Genomic DNA, 14,810 nt, shown 5'->3' on the forward strand with positions numbered 1-14,810 from the left:
CCACTCGTTTTCTTCCTGCAAATGCACTTTGTAACTGCTTTACACTGATAGACAAACATCAGCTTTTCTAGATTCACATATATGTCCTCACGAGTCTTTCAATGAGTCATTAATAATGTGTATAGCATTTTATAGTTTACGTTTTCACCCATAAATCTCCTTTGGCCCTCCAGCAATATAGTCAGCAGGTATTTTTTTTTTTATCATAACCATTTAACAAAATAGGAAACTGAGGATTAATATGTTAAATAATGTGGCCACGATCACGCAGCAAGGAAACCAGACCTTAATTTATTTTTATTTTTGTTTCTAAATCTCAGATTCTTCTTCAAGCCAATACAGAGGGTTAATTGAGTGACACATGTATTAGATTACCATCATCATTCAAGCCTAAACCGTCGTACTCAACTGTGTTCACTGCTTGTGCTCACAAATGTGAGGTCTCGTTACCCACCCTTTCCAGCCACAGAAGTGGTCCTTTGAGCAATGCAAACATTTCCTCATGGTCAGGATGTTTATATCAGGACTACAAACACAGGAACAAATCTAGGAAGATGTGAAATTCATTCTAGTTTGAAAGAAAAAAAAAATGTGGAAGCCAATTACAAAAAGGAGTGCAAACCTCCAGTTATAGTGAGAATCAACACGTAAAAGCATTCCCTTTTCAAGGGGAAGTGTCCCCAGTGTGTAGATCTGGATAATTAAAATTTGAGTGGGAAATAAATCATTAGAAATTTCATGCACTCATTTGATTTTACTGCTGATGCCATAAAACTTTTTCTAAATGTAATTAGACCTGTAAGTAAATACAATCAGCTGCAAAAGACAGATTTGAGCAAATTGGGGTTCCAGCTATTGTGATTGCTTTTTTTTTTATTTCAACAAGGCAAAAGCCCATGTACAAATTAAAATCAGGTTTCATTTAAAAACCAGGGCCAAAAAATCCCAAGGTCTGGTCATTCTAGCATTGGGTCCTCAAATCGTAAACACGTGGTGCTATTGCTTAGTTCTAACTACCTACATAACAATTTTACCTAAGAAACTGTGTAGGAACACCGAGAACATCTTTATGGCCATTTGGGACATTCCATTATTGTTGGCCCAGCAAAGTAATCATGCCCTCCCCTCTTTCACAGAAACAGTAATTCTTCCCCATATTCTTGCTGCCCTTCCCACTCAGGAAACAAGCCTGCTCCCATTGATAAAGGTGGTATTGTTAGAGAGGAATTTCTGGGTAGAGGTAGCAACAGTCACCATTTTCACAATAAAAAGCGGGGGAAGCAACTGCCCAAGCTCATTGCAAATTCTAGCCTTTCACATATCTGTGTAACACTAGCTACCTTTTCTAACTTACTAGCAAATATATCTTTTCCATTGAAATTTCTAAAATGCCTCTAAAATTGTGGCTTTGGTTAAACAGCAGCAATAATCGAATACTTCACTGCTGAGCCCCACGAGCAGTCAGTGTCCAGTTACCTGACCCCCTCCTGGCAGTCCTTGTCTGCATCCACAGGATGCGGTGATGAGGACCTGCTGAAAACGACACCAGCACTTAGGGACATTTTTGGGAGAACCAGGAGAGCATCCATTTGCTACAGGACATAAATGACATTGGCGTTTTTCTCGTTATTATCTAAGAATGAGGTTGGGCACTTTCAATGACACCTTTTTTTTTTCCTGAAACATCATAGCTCTTCATGAAAACAGAATAGCCTTCCAGAGCAGGATAGATCTGATCAGTTTTATGAGGCAAAGTGAAATATGGAAAAGAAAAGTGACTTGCTCGAGGCATATAATGCTTTAGAAAAAGACTTAGTGGCCCTTCCACACGCTCAGAGCACTTGGAAAACCCTCGTTCCCCCAAGCACAGCGAATTACTCCAAACACCACTGAGGAAAAGGATATAGCATGGAGATGAGGGGAGAGAGTGCAGGCTTTGGCATCAGAGAGAGATCTCCAATCCAGGTTCTGCCATTCCTCTCCATGACACCAGCTTGAGCATGTCTCTCTGAGTCTGAGTTTTCTTATCTGTATAATGCAACTAATAATAGACTATTTTTCAAGACTTTGGAAAATGCATGGCTTTACATAGTGCCTAATATGTAGTACATGCTCAATATATGCTATATATATATTATTATTTTTTTTTTTTTGCTGCTCTGTCCTCTTCTCCATTAATTGACTTCCAATAGAATAATAGAGATATATAGAGATTTCCAACATTTCACTGAGGAATGAAAAAATAAAGGTCATTTAGCTACAGAACTATACCAGGTATCCCATCTATTTTTGAATTCTACTTAAAGGCCACACTTAGTGGCTCAGTGCAGCTGGAAGCTGAGAACTCAAGTAGAAACTACCATCAACTCAATCACATGGGAAGTACTTACAAGTACCCATTAAACTTGTAACGGTCACACATTATATGTCTTCATGAATGTCTCTACAGTGACTACATGAAGCACTTTTTGGATCCATCCTAAGTATAGTCAGAGTACTCACTGAACTTCTGGAATAGCTAAATAAAATTTGTCTAAAATAATGTTTTGATTCATTAAGTGCACAGGGATCAAAACCAGATGGATTTAATAGCGGGCTCGTTCCCTGGTTCTCAGGCTGCTTCAGAGCAGTGCCAGCTCAGAGAGGGGATGATCAATGTCACACGTTGCGCACTTCAGGCATTAACAGACCCTTGGCTGCAGGCCTCCCAGTGTTTGGAGGGGATGCCAGAACACACATGCTGTGACAGGATCATTTTGGAAGCAACCATGCAGACCAGGGGAATGAGTAACTGCCTCGGACACTGAATAGCTCAGGCAACAGCTGTTTTACACCAGACAGTAATTACAATGGATCTCTTTATTCTTTACAGTAACTGTCACACCACACACACACACACACACACACACACACACACACACACACACACACGCGCGCGCGCGCGCGCGCACAAACGCTCTTAAGGTGTAACGCAGTACTCAGCACCTTGTAACAGAAGTGTTCACATGGTACCTGGAATAGTTTGAAAAGCTACCAGGCTTGCTTAAACCTGGTTAAGCAACTTACACACACACTTGCACTCACACCCGCTTCATTCCGGTACTCAGCAAATATTTATAGAACATCTTTCAAGTTCTGAATGAGCCCATCATTCTGCTGTTCAGGCACATACCAATGCAAATGAGATAAGATCCCTGCCCTCTAAAGGTTTACTTTCTAGCAGGGCATACAGATCAATACACAGGCAAACATACATGACAGGAGATGTTCTTGGAGCTATAAATAGTAGGAGTACCTAATGCCCATCTAAAATGGCAATAAGAACACTGTCCACTCTTCTTGGAAGATTGCTGATGTCATGTGAAGCTACTGCCCAAGCTATCCTTACAGTGCCTCTCTAGTAGAGAACTATGAAAAGGGTTTTTGTGTGTGTGTGTGTTTTAATATTTAGCCTAAAAAATAACGTATCCTGCTATGTACTTGTACAAATTAACTGACTAGATCAGGGTACAAATAAGTGGCCTCATCAGAGGAAATAGAAATAAGTTTATAAAGATATTGATCAGCCAATGTTTGCTAAGAGTAATGGTAACTAGCAAAATAATCAATATTAACTAGTTGATAATCGGATTGTCTTCTACTGAACTTTTATTAAGACAAAAGATAAAATTATAGAAGCTAAAATATGTTGTTCTTCTAAATGCAAGAATATTTTTGCTTAATAAAATAGGACCTGCTATTTTCTACTTGATCCCCTCCCTCACAAAAAGATGACGTATTTGGAGTTGCCTGCCCCATGCAGCCTGCTCCCCACAAGGCACTCTCCTGGACTATAGATTCTGCTGAGAGGTTGGGCTGAAATAGCCATAATGGCACCTTACTGCCATCACTCCTGTCCTGACTGTGGCTCTGGGATCACCTAACACATCCGAGGCCCATCATATTCCTCTGCCAGAAATATGACCTAGAAGGTGAGGTGAGCGTGTTGGTCTGTGTGTACAATGAGGAGAAGACACCTATCTGGGAGGAAAGCAGAGCCACCCTGAGAAGCAGGATGAGAGGCCAGTGGTTCTCAAAAGACTTTGCATTTAGTGCGATCTGAAACTTAAAATAAGTTCCCCCGACTTGAGCTAGCTTGTATGGGTCTTTGTCCTGTGCACCCATAAATGTATGAAGACAAATGCAGTTGCTAATTTAAAAATTGGCTCAGAATGACCTACTTTTATCAGCTTTCCTCCATTCTAATAGTCAACTTTTTTTTTCTAAATCCATCTGGAAACATTCATTGAATATCTGTTCAGCTGAGGTACAGGTTATAAAAAACTGAGAGAAATTATCATCTCCCCCTCGAGGAGCCATTTCTGATCAAGTTCACACCCTGTTCCTCTTCACTACCCATCACTGTTACTTGATGAGTTCAATTTTAAGCATTTTACTCCCTCATCAACGCCTTTTATTTTTTCAGGGTATTCCCCATCACCAACAATCTTTGACCATTACCAGCACTTGCAACTCATTGATACCACTACCTTTTCACTCCTGCTTGCCACCTTCATCTCTTAGCCAGCTTAACTTCCAAAGTTAATCCTTATAACCTCTCTCTCTCTCTCTCTCTCTCTCTCTCTCAGACTCTCAACTCCATTACGCCACCCTCATTTTGTCATCTTCATTTGAGAAAACACAAAACTCTAGTTGAATTTAAGTCTCTGCCTATTCTGTGATACTTGCATAGTCAATGTGATAGGATAAAACAGAAACATGATTGGTCTCATTTCATAGTCATTAATATGAACCCAAGTGGACTTCAATGCTTCATTAATCACAGCACAACACTGTTGTCTGTTCACTCACCCCTCTCTAATCATTTTCGACTCTAAACCTCCAACACCTCCCTCCACCCCTCAGCTTGCTTCCAACAGAGGTCCTTGCTTTGCATTTCACTGAGAAAGCAATCAAAGGAGACTACTGAAGCTACCCTCCTGACAGCATCTGTATTCATATACTCGGTGTGTCCTCTCATTATTGAGGGTAAAATAATCCACATTCTAATCTAAGGCCAAGCCCTCTGCGTGTACAACAGTTTTCATCCACTCTCACCTGAAGGACCTTGCTCCCAGCAATTATTCTTTCTCCGTCCTTTTTAAGTTATTTTTCCCTCTCCTCTTGATTGTTCTGAACAGAAATTTTACTATTTCTTCCATCTTAAAACAATAAACAAAAGAAAACTACTCTTCCTGATCTCTTCTAATAGGTACCCAATTTCTGTGTTCTCCTGTATAACATAACAGTTTGAAATAGTTCTTACACTTGTCTCATTTCTCTCTGCCCAATCTCTTCTAAACTGACTATTCTACCAAAAAAGTAGGTGTGGAGGTCCTCACTGACCTTCATGTTACTAAGTTCAATGTCAACATTCAGTCCTAATCTTGATCTATAAGCAGAATTTGACACATCTGATCAGTCTCTCCTTCATACTTGAAACACCTTCTTCACTCAATTTCCAGCTCATCTCAATCTCCTGTTTTTTGTTTTTATTTTTTTTTGTTTTGTTTTTGGCTTTTTCATCCTCTCTTACTGCTCCTTTCCCTGTCATCTTTGCTAGTTTCTCCTCATTTCCCTCACCTCTAAATACTCCATGGCTTAGTTCTTAGACTTTTCTAACTTGTATGGCATATCACATACCTTCCAGGCATTAAATACTATATATACACAATAAGATATCCCAAAGTGATACCTGAGCCTAGTTCTCTGCCATGAACTCCAAACTCAGATACAAACTTACTATTCAATATCTCCACTTAGATGTCTAACAGACATGTCAGACTTCATATGACTACAGCTTAATTCCTGGTCATAAGAAGCATATCTGTCCCTCCTATAGACATCCCCGTCTTGGTAAGTGGAAACTTTATCCTCAGTAGCTTAGGGCAAAAGCATTTAGGTTTTGAATTTGTTTTAAAGGTATACTTTTCAACAGAAATTTGCTGATGAGTTGATTATCTTTGACTCTTCTCTTTCTCTTCAATAGCATCCAATAACCAACTCATCAGCAAATCCTGTTGAAGGTTCTACCTTTAAAACAAACCCAAAACCTAAATACTTACCATCACCCTAAGCCAGTGGTTCTCAACCTTCCTAATGCTGCGACCCTTTAATACATTTCCTCATGTTGTGGTGACCCCCAACCATAAAGTTATTTTCATTGCTACTTCATAACTGTAATTTTGCTACTGTTATGAATCGTAATGTAAATATCTGATATGCAGGATGTATTATCATTGTTACAAATTGAACATAATTAAAGCATAGTGATTAATCACAAAAACAATATGTAATTATATTTGTGTTTTCCGATGGTCTTAGGTGACCCCTGTGAAAGGGTCGTTCGACCCCCAAAGAGGTCATGACCCACAGGTTGAGAACCACTGCCCTAAGCCAAGTCACCATCTCGTTATGTCTACTTCACAACAATAGCTTCAGAGTTTTCTATCTCTAACTTTTCCTCTCATCAGTGAATCCAGATATTTTGGGGACTAAAATTTATAAAATTGTGGGAGTCACACTAAAGACATGTCTAATAAAAGCATAAATACAAAATGAGGTATGGATGTGAATATTTAGAATTAGAGATGATTATCACCACAAATAAATTCTAAAAAGTTGACAACAATCACATGATAAAATCTACAAAAAATAATGTTTTTGTTAGTTAACTACCAGAAACACTTCTTTAATACGTTTTCTTACCCATTTAGCTATCAGCTATTTAGCCACCTCTTCATGCTACAAAAATTTCATATTTTCCATAAAAAGAATAGAAAGATAATTCAGTCTTTATCCTCTAATGGTTAATCAATTTTTAATATTTATAGTTAAGATGCATAAAACACATAACTTCATCTCCTGTATCCTTTAAGCCCTGGGGAAACATTGAGGGATTTTAAGAGAGTGTAGGATTCACATCTTATAAAATCACTCTGGCATAACTTTATTTAAAGATTAATTCAGGCTGAGACCAGAGGCAGGGGGATAAATTAGGGGAGCACATTAATAATGTAGTCTCAAAATGACAAAAGATTTTCTCTTATTGGAAATGGGGTTACATTCCTTTGTTTATATGGAAGTCAACTTTTAAAAACTCCATTTCAAAATAGTAAAAAGAGAAGTCAATTAAGTTAGTCACTGCTTATTTTATATAAACATATCAATCTCAGAAATGTATTGTCTCAGAAAGACAGCTAATTTCTTAACAAGAAGTTTAGCCTCAAATGTTTACAATGAAATTTACTTGATTTACTAATTAGCATATTAGTGATATTTCTGCCTGAAAAAAAGTTTAAATTAATACAAATGTTAATGGTTGGGGATAACCAACTTTCACTTACTGAGAGGCAGGAAGTGTTTGATGGCTTGCACGTTTTTTATTGTCCCAAAATGTCTAGCATTGCTAGCAGGAAATTACACCCAGTAAAATATTTAATTACCTTAATACCCAGTTTATGGCTGTTCCTTTTCCAAACCCAAAGGTATGTAAACCTCAGACTACAGGCAAACCCTGCAAGTTGTTTGTAACATCCACTCTTAGTGGCCTCTGACAGGAAGGTATACCATTGGGGAGACACCCATAGTTCTACTTTCTCTTAGTTCAGACCTACAAGAGACACGAGGGTATGGCCAGCCAGAAAGGCTCATAACTCTGGTTTGTGAGAGTAAAAGGCCTGCCTTCCCCTATCCCTGTCCTCACTCTATGAGAGTCAGGCTGAGCTAAGTCCCCTGAGCTTCTCCAGGCTGCCAGCCCAGAACAAGCAGCGAGTCTCCTCTGCACAAGGCTTGGTTACAGGGCCTGTGCTGCTTTGTGCTGGAGGCAGGGGCGGAGTGTGGCTGCTGCAAATTCTGCCTGTGATGGAGAGAATGCATTTCATTCTGGAAGAGGATTAACAAGCCACAGGGCTACTTTTCCAGGGCAATATTTTCTCATCTGCTTTGTCAGTAACAACTGAGCATTTTAATCTCATTTGCCCAATTCCTGTGTCTTATTTCTCAATTCAATTGATTCCAAACTCAGAAGGGAAAGGGCAGTTATTTAGTATAACCCTGGTCCCCACGCACCACAAAAAACAACAACCACCGTGCTTTTTAAGAGAGTGGGAGAGAATTTCTATTAAACTGAAAGTTCCATCAGGGCGGGGAACCATGGTACACAGCACCCAGTTCAAATAGGCATTTTATATAGTTGCTGAATAAATGTATGAATGAGGAAATGAAAGTTCAAAGAACCTATGGGTTACACTTTTACACTCATTATACAAGGAAAAATATTTTGTAAATGATGCCTATAATTGAAACTTACTTTTGGAAGTCCACTTTGTTAGATTTTTATGCCCATCATAACAAATTGCCAAAAACTTCCTGGCTGAATACAACAGAAATGTATACTCTCACATATCTGGAGGCCAGATGTCTAGAATTGAGGTGTCAAAGTGGCACGTTAAGTAAAATTTTTCTACAATGTTTCCATCAGACTACCAGAGAAAACCAACAGAAAGCCAAATTAGTTTAAAGAACCTAATGAGTACAAAATCTGGTATTTGAGTCTAGGCAGTCGGACTCCCATCCGTCGAGTCATTAACCCAGACTGCCTTCTCAGAGGGGCATCATTCACAGACTCACTTAAACCGGATAGTCCAAGTGAAGTTTGTCTTCAGAAGAGCTTGGGGCCGAAGCTTAAACAATGTCCTTGGGACTTTGTTTCTCTGCACTGCTCAGCTTACTCTATCAGGTTGACTTGATTCTACAATCCCACGCTGTGTCCTTTGGTGCCTCCAAGCTCACATCTCATCCCTGCTGGTTTAAGCCCAGTCACTCCCTCCAATCACTGTGGCCAGGAAAATGAGCTCTTCTACTTGGGTAAGCAGAAGGAATCACATGTCCACCCTAGAGCTAGGAGTTGGGGTGACAGCCCTCCCACACTACACAGATTTAAGGTGGAAGGAGTGTTTCCCCAAAGTCAAACCAGAGAGCTATTATGGATGCCAAAAAGCCAAAAACAATAAATTTCTGCTGAAGAAGGTTTTCACTACACACAGAAAACCATTTCTAGGAAGCAATAACTCATATTTCCTAGGAGAAGATGGTATTATTTCCTCATACATAAAGCTTCTGTACAAAAGACCTAGGAAGGACCCCAGCCCACTGTGAAGTATTCCACTGGCCTCTTAACTCTTCTCTGCCTATGTCCCTTGTCAAAGGCAAAACATGGAACAAATGTACTAAATCAGAAAATCTCTGGAAGTCACTACCTAGTCCTAAGATTTGTTATTCCCTAAGTTGTCCTCTAGACTAACAATAGAATTAGTAGAAGGAAGATGGTAAAAAGAATGCCATTCAATGTCTCTAAATCCTTTATAAGATTTTAATGATTTTCATTTTTAAGATATTATCAATTTATTAAATGTTACTGTACATGGTGGCTACTTCAGTGTAGTAAAACATGTTGTTACTGAAGCAACTTGATTCCTCTCTTACTTTTTGTCTCCATCTGACACCTTTCGAGGTCAGAGCTTGCCAGGTCAGTACAAAAAGAGAAAAAGCATAAAGAAGAAATGTCTGTGTTCAAGGCATTTGTCACTCAGCTATACAATGCTATTCATTTGCTAATTTTTAAAATTCTATTTAGGTTCTTTCTTCAAGAACACAGGCAAGCAAAAGAAAATTCCTAACAAGAAATAGGAAGAAACATAGCAATCTAAACCAGAAAGAAACTAAGAGAAGCAGAGAAGCAATTGCTAAATTCTCTGTGAGATGATCACTAAGAACATCCCAAATTTATTCCATTATTTAAAAATTCCTCAATTAGAGGTTGTTTTTATACATGGGGGAAGATTAGTATGTTTCAAGTTTCAAATTATTTTGTAATACCAAAGTCGATATAATTTTCCATTTCATTAAAAAAACTCTAGTTTCCACAGCTCTTATAAATTGTTATAAGAACTGGTCTTAAATTTCTCCAAATAATTTTGTGGGAAAGAGTAATGTTTGTTAATATTAGCCATACACTTAAAATTGTTAAAATAGATGTTATAAACATTGTTGATCAAAAACCTGCTTGGTAAGCTGTCACCAACTGTGAGCAAAAAAATAAACATAAAACAAAGTCATTTTTTCTGACAGGTTTTTCCAGTGCTTTCTAGCCATGTAATTATTTTAAAGCATTATTAAAATTCATGATGCCTTCATTTTATATTTTAAGGAAGAGATTTATTTTTTGGAAACCAAAGAACACACCCACATGCACACACATGCACGCACGCACACACACACACGCACATCTACTCCTTTCCAAACTGTTAGAAAACAATCCAATAGCAACCCTAAATGTATTTGCTTGACATGAATGTAATAAAATTTAATTGGGTTGAATAAAAATCTATTTTTGAATTTAAATAAATTAAAATAGTACCTAAGTATTTTTTGTTTTCAAGGGAATGCATAAGCAGATGTGTAATATATATATATACACATACACACTAGAGACCCGGGGCACGAAAATTCGTGCACTTGGTGGGTGGGGAGGAGAGGGAGAGGCAGCTCCTGCATTGAGTGTCCGCTTCCTGGTGGTCAGTATGTGTAAGCGACTGGTTGTTCCAGGTCGTTCTGCCATTAGGGCCAATTTGCATATTACCTTTTTATTATATAGCAGCTGTTCTCAACCTATGGGTCGTCAACCTGTGGGTCATGACCCCTTTGGGGGTCAAATGACCCTTTCACAGGGGTCACCTAAGACCATCAGAAAACACATATATAATTACATATTGTTTTTGTGATTAATCACTATGCTTTAATTATGTTCAATTTGTAACAATGAAAATACATCCTGCATATCAGATATTTACATTTGATTCATAACAGTAGCAAAATTAAGCAGTACTGTAGAATACCTATATACTCAAAGAGGAAATCATTTGATATTTTTTCTGATTTTGCTCTATTAAGTAAAACATGAGTATGTATTATATGCAAGCACATAAACATAATTACTAAAGATATTTGATATCATAATTGTTATAGTATATTTTTAAAGTTGATATTCTTAGATCAAATTTAAGATATGTTTGGTTTGTTCTCACATAAAATGTTCAACTTATGGAAGATAATGCAACTGAGTTTGTCAGTGCAGCAGGAGCAAAAGGTACATACATATACCACACACACAGGGCTCACTTTTCTTTCTAATCTCACAAACTTTAATCAAGTTCTGGAATTAATGCCAGATATCTTAGATCATGCTTCTATTCACAGTGAAATGAATATTGAGAATATGTTTTTAAAAATCAATTCAAGTTACAGACCTAATATAGGCTTTTTGAGATAAGAACTTTGAGAAATAAATTGCCATTTTCATTTACATATAAACTCTAGGATCAGCACTCCACAGCTGTCTAGGGGAGTACATGCAGCGGCCCCTAGTAAAATGTCTCTGACTTCAACAGTGTCTATAGTAAGATTTTCTGGATGGCCACTGTCCTCCTTCTGCTCTTAAAAAACTTTCATTCCTTTCTTACATGCCCATCCCCAACATCCTTGGCTTCAAGATAACCTGCTGAAGAGAACAATCCCCAAAAGCGACCATCATTGGCAAAGATTACCCACCTTCTCTAAGAGGCCCTCAGAACGACTCTTCTCATTCTCTTTGCTATTTGTCTTAGTCTCCATAGACCCTCAACCTTTTATCCTTTCTTAAATCACCTCCCCAAACTCTTCACTATGCCCTAGGAAACCCCAAATCTTCTGTCAGCTAAATTGATATTCGAGCTATGTTCTCATACGTTCCCCTATCTTCTTGTTCTAACAGCCCTTATTTTCCTAAGGATACAGCTTCTTCAGCACTCTCCCGAGAAGTAACTTTATTTCCCACCCTTCCCATACTTAGGGCTAAAGAGAAAGTCACTTTCTTCCTTGATCCTTGTTGACACTTCCCAATCATTTCTCTTTTCTCTTAAAAAAAGGGTGAGGGGTGCATTTATTTTTCATAGCAAACTATCTTTTCATAGTCCATGCACTTTCATACTTGCCCAGATTATGGCTATTTGAACTTTCTCTTTGCTCCTCAAAACTCCAGCACTTCCCATCCCATCCTCAGGTGAAAACCTCATTTTTAATTTCACCAAAACAACAGAAGCAATCTCACCCCCTAATTTATCAATCAGCCTATTTCTGTGCTCATAGCCCTGACTTCCTCCTGGGATAATGGATGAGCTTTCCTTGCCCCTAAGGTTTTCCTCCTCTTTGACCAAAGTATGAGTAACATATTTCATACTCTTCTGATTTCCCTCCCAGCTGTTCATGTCCCACCTCCTTTGATGGGTACTCCTCTTCAACCTTCACCTACTTCTCTCTTAAGTGCCAGATATCTATTTCCAACTTTCTAATCATTATCTCCACATAGATGTCTACCTAATAGGTCCAAAGCTAACAGGTTCATTATTTTCCCCACCCTTTTCTCCACTGGACCAAAATCTGCTTCTCCCTCTGAATTCCTATCTCAACTTAATTCTATCTGTTTAGTTTACCAGGCTAGAGACTGCAATGTCGTTCTTTAGGATCTTTAATTAGGTTAATTGAGGATAGCCACATTAAAAACAGCAGACAGATTTTTTTCTGCAGTATTTCTCAGATCTTTCAATATATTAATGCTCAATATGAAACTTGAAGAACTGAATAAATTTTTTTCAAACATATCTAATCATATAACCCTTTTGTCAAGGTGAGTCACTCAGGACTAGTGTTCTGAAGACTACTCTGTGAGAAATGCTACTGTAACATCACTCCTCCATACTTCATGCCTCATTACTGCCCTAATTTAGACCCCTGCCATCTCTTACACAGACCATCTCTTTCCTGAAACGCCTCCTGCTGGACTCTCTGCCATCATTTTCTCCGGAGCCCCTGCTACCAGTTTTATTTTTCTCTCAGACAGATTTGCTCATGCCTCATCCCGTCTCCAACTCCAACTTTAAAATCACCATTGGCTTTCCATTACACTTAAGTTCAATACTGGACCTCATATTATATTACCTTCAAAATCTAGCCTCACCCATCTTCCCAACTTCAATTCTTTCCACAGCTCTCCTTTCCCAAAACATCACATTCTTTCGTCCTTTGGGGTGTTATTGGTTCACTGCCACTACTCCAAATGGCCTCTCCTGTTTCCATCCTACCTCTAGCAAACTTCTCCTGAAAACCCATTCCTAATGAGGTCCCTTCTGAGAAATTTTCATTCCAGCACTTGGCTGGTTATGCTTCAGTGTTTCCATAATGCTTTGCACACACCTCTCTTACAGCCATTGCCACACTGTATGATAAGAAACTACCTATGTGTGTACCCACCCCCATTACTCTCTGAGCCTTTTGATCTTTATTTCTCCAGCTCCCAACATAGTGCCTGGCACAGAGCAGGCGTTGCATGAAGACAAAACTTAAAATGAATTAACAGCATAAGAAGCAATAACAAAGAGAAAATGTAGATACATTTTAAATAGTTATAACTAAAAATGTATTTTTAAGAAGTCATTTATTCCAGCCATTAGTCTCAAGAAAACAGTATCATCAACCTTACCAAGTTCTTGACAGAGAATAAATCTTTACTACAATTTGTCTTAAAGGAAAAACCTATAACTCTCCAAAATCCTTAGAGGGTTTTGGAGGAACACACTCACAAATAGCTTGCCTACCTTACCTACCCTGCTCAACAATAGAATCCAAAGCCATACACCTCTGTCTGCACTACTAACCGTGAACTAACTGGTCTCTGAGGACTTGTACTAGAAGGAATATCACTCTGTTGGAAGATGTAACTACCAGTAGTGCTCATCTAAATTCCTCTTGCCCATTAGGATGCTCTCTTCTCAATTCCAGGTGGCCCCCAGAGGTTAGCAACTCTTTTAATCATGCCTCTCTATCTCTCTATCTTTCATTGCTAAAATTTAAAATCTGGATTTTTGTCTGAACAAGGGAAGTCCATTTAAAACACACCAGAAGCAAACACTTCTGCCTGTTAGTTTATTGAACTTCTTTGCTCCACCAAAAACTTACCTTTTGCAATTAGATCTACATATCCCTTGGTTTTTTCTTTTCCATGAAACATGTGTGGCTCCTTGAAAGAAGTTCGTTGAGGGGGCTTCTCAAAACATTCCCCCTTGGAAACATCTTTGTGAAAATAAGGACGTTTGTGAGCTATCTGGAGTTCTTGGACCACATCAAATATTTCCTTGTTTTTAATCTTTGAAGGTATGTATTTGCCAGGTTTCGGTTTTTGCTGTTTATTTCTAAAAACATTTATAGAAGTACCTTGAACTTTGTTCTGTGAATAAAACAAAAATTAATTTTAAATGTAATTGTCATATTAATTATATAATAAAAGTATATAATAAATTTTATTAAGAGTAATAAACTTGTATACACTACATACATTTGGCAAAGTGCCTTACTATGTAAGATATTTACTATAAAGCATATGACAGTGCCCCAATGAAGCAGATGTTATCCTATGTAGTTCTCAAAAGGTACTTCACAGGCATGAGGGTTGCATTCTACTTCAAAATATGTAAATTTAAAATAGTAATTTTCTTTTCAAATGTGATATTTTTAAATATAACCTTAAAGTCTATTTTAAGACAGAAGTTTTCAACTAGACATATAAGAATTTATTTTCAATCATCTTTGAAAAATTCTCAAATGTCCATAAAATGCTTACACCCCCAAAGCACTTTATCTGTTGAACCATAAATAATTGCTAATACATAGAAGTAGAT

At 38.0% G+C, this 14,810-nt stretch overlaps 1 protein-coding gene across 1 annotated transcript in view; it reads right to left on the reverse strand.

The window, feature by feature from the left end:
• IQCM (IQ motif containing M) overlaps positions 1 to 14,810 on the reverse strand; it is a 259,252-nt gene that overhangs the window by 231,499 nt on the left and 12,943 nt on the right. Inside the window, exon 4 of the mRNA XM_070416930.1 lies at positions 14,092 to 14,359. Within this exon, the coding sequence (XP_070273031.1) occupies positions 14,092 to 14,359 (268 nt within the window). The remainder of the gene's footprint in view (positions 1 to 14,091; positions 14,360 to 14,810) is intronic.

The sequence above is a fragment of the Myotis yumanensis genome, unplaced genomic scaffold, assembly GCF_028538775.1.
Source record: "Myotis yumanensis isolate MYYU_CA2020_CCGP unplaced genomic scaffold, mMyoYum1.0.hap1 SCAF_5, whole genome shotgun sequence".
Lineage (NCBI taxonomy): Eukaryota > Metazoa > Chordata > Mammalia > Chiroptera > Vespertilionidae > Myotis > Myotis yumanensis.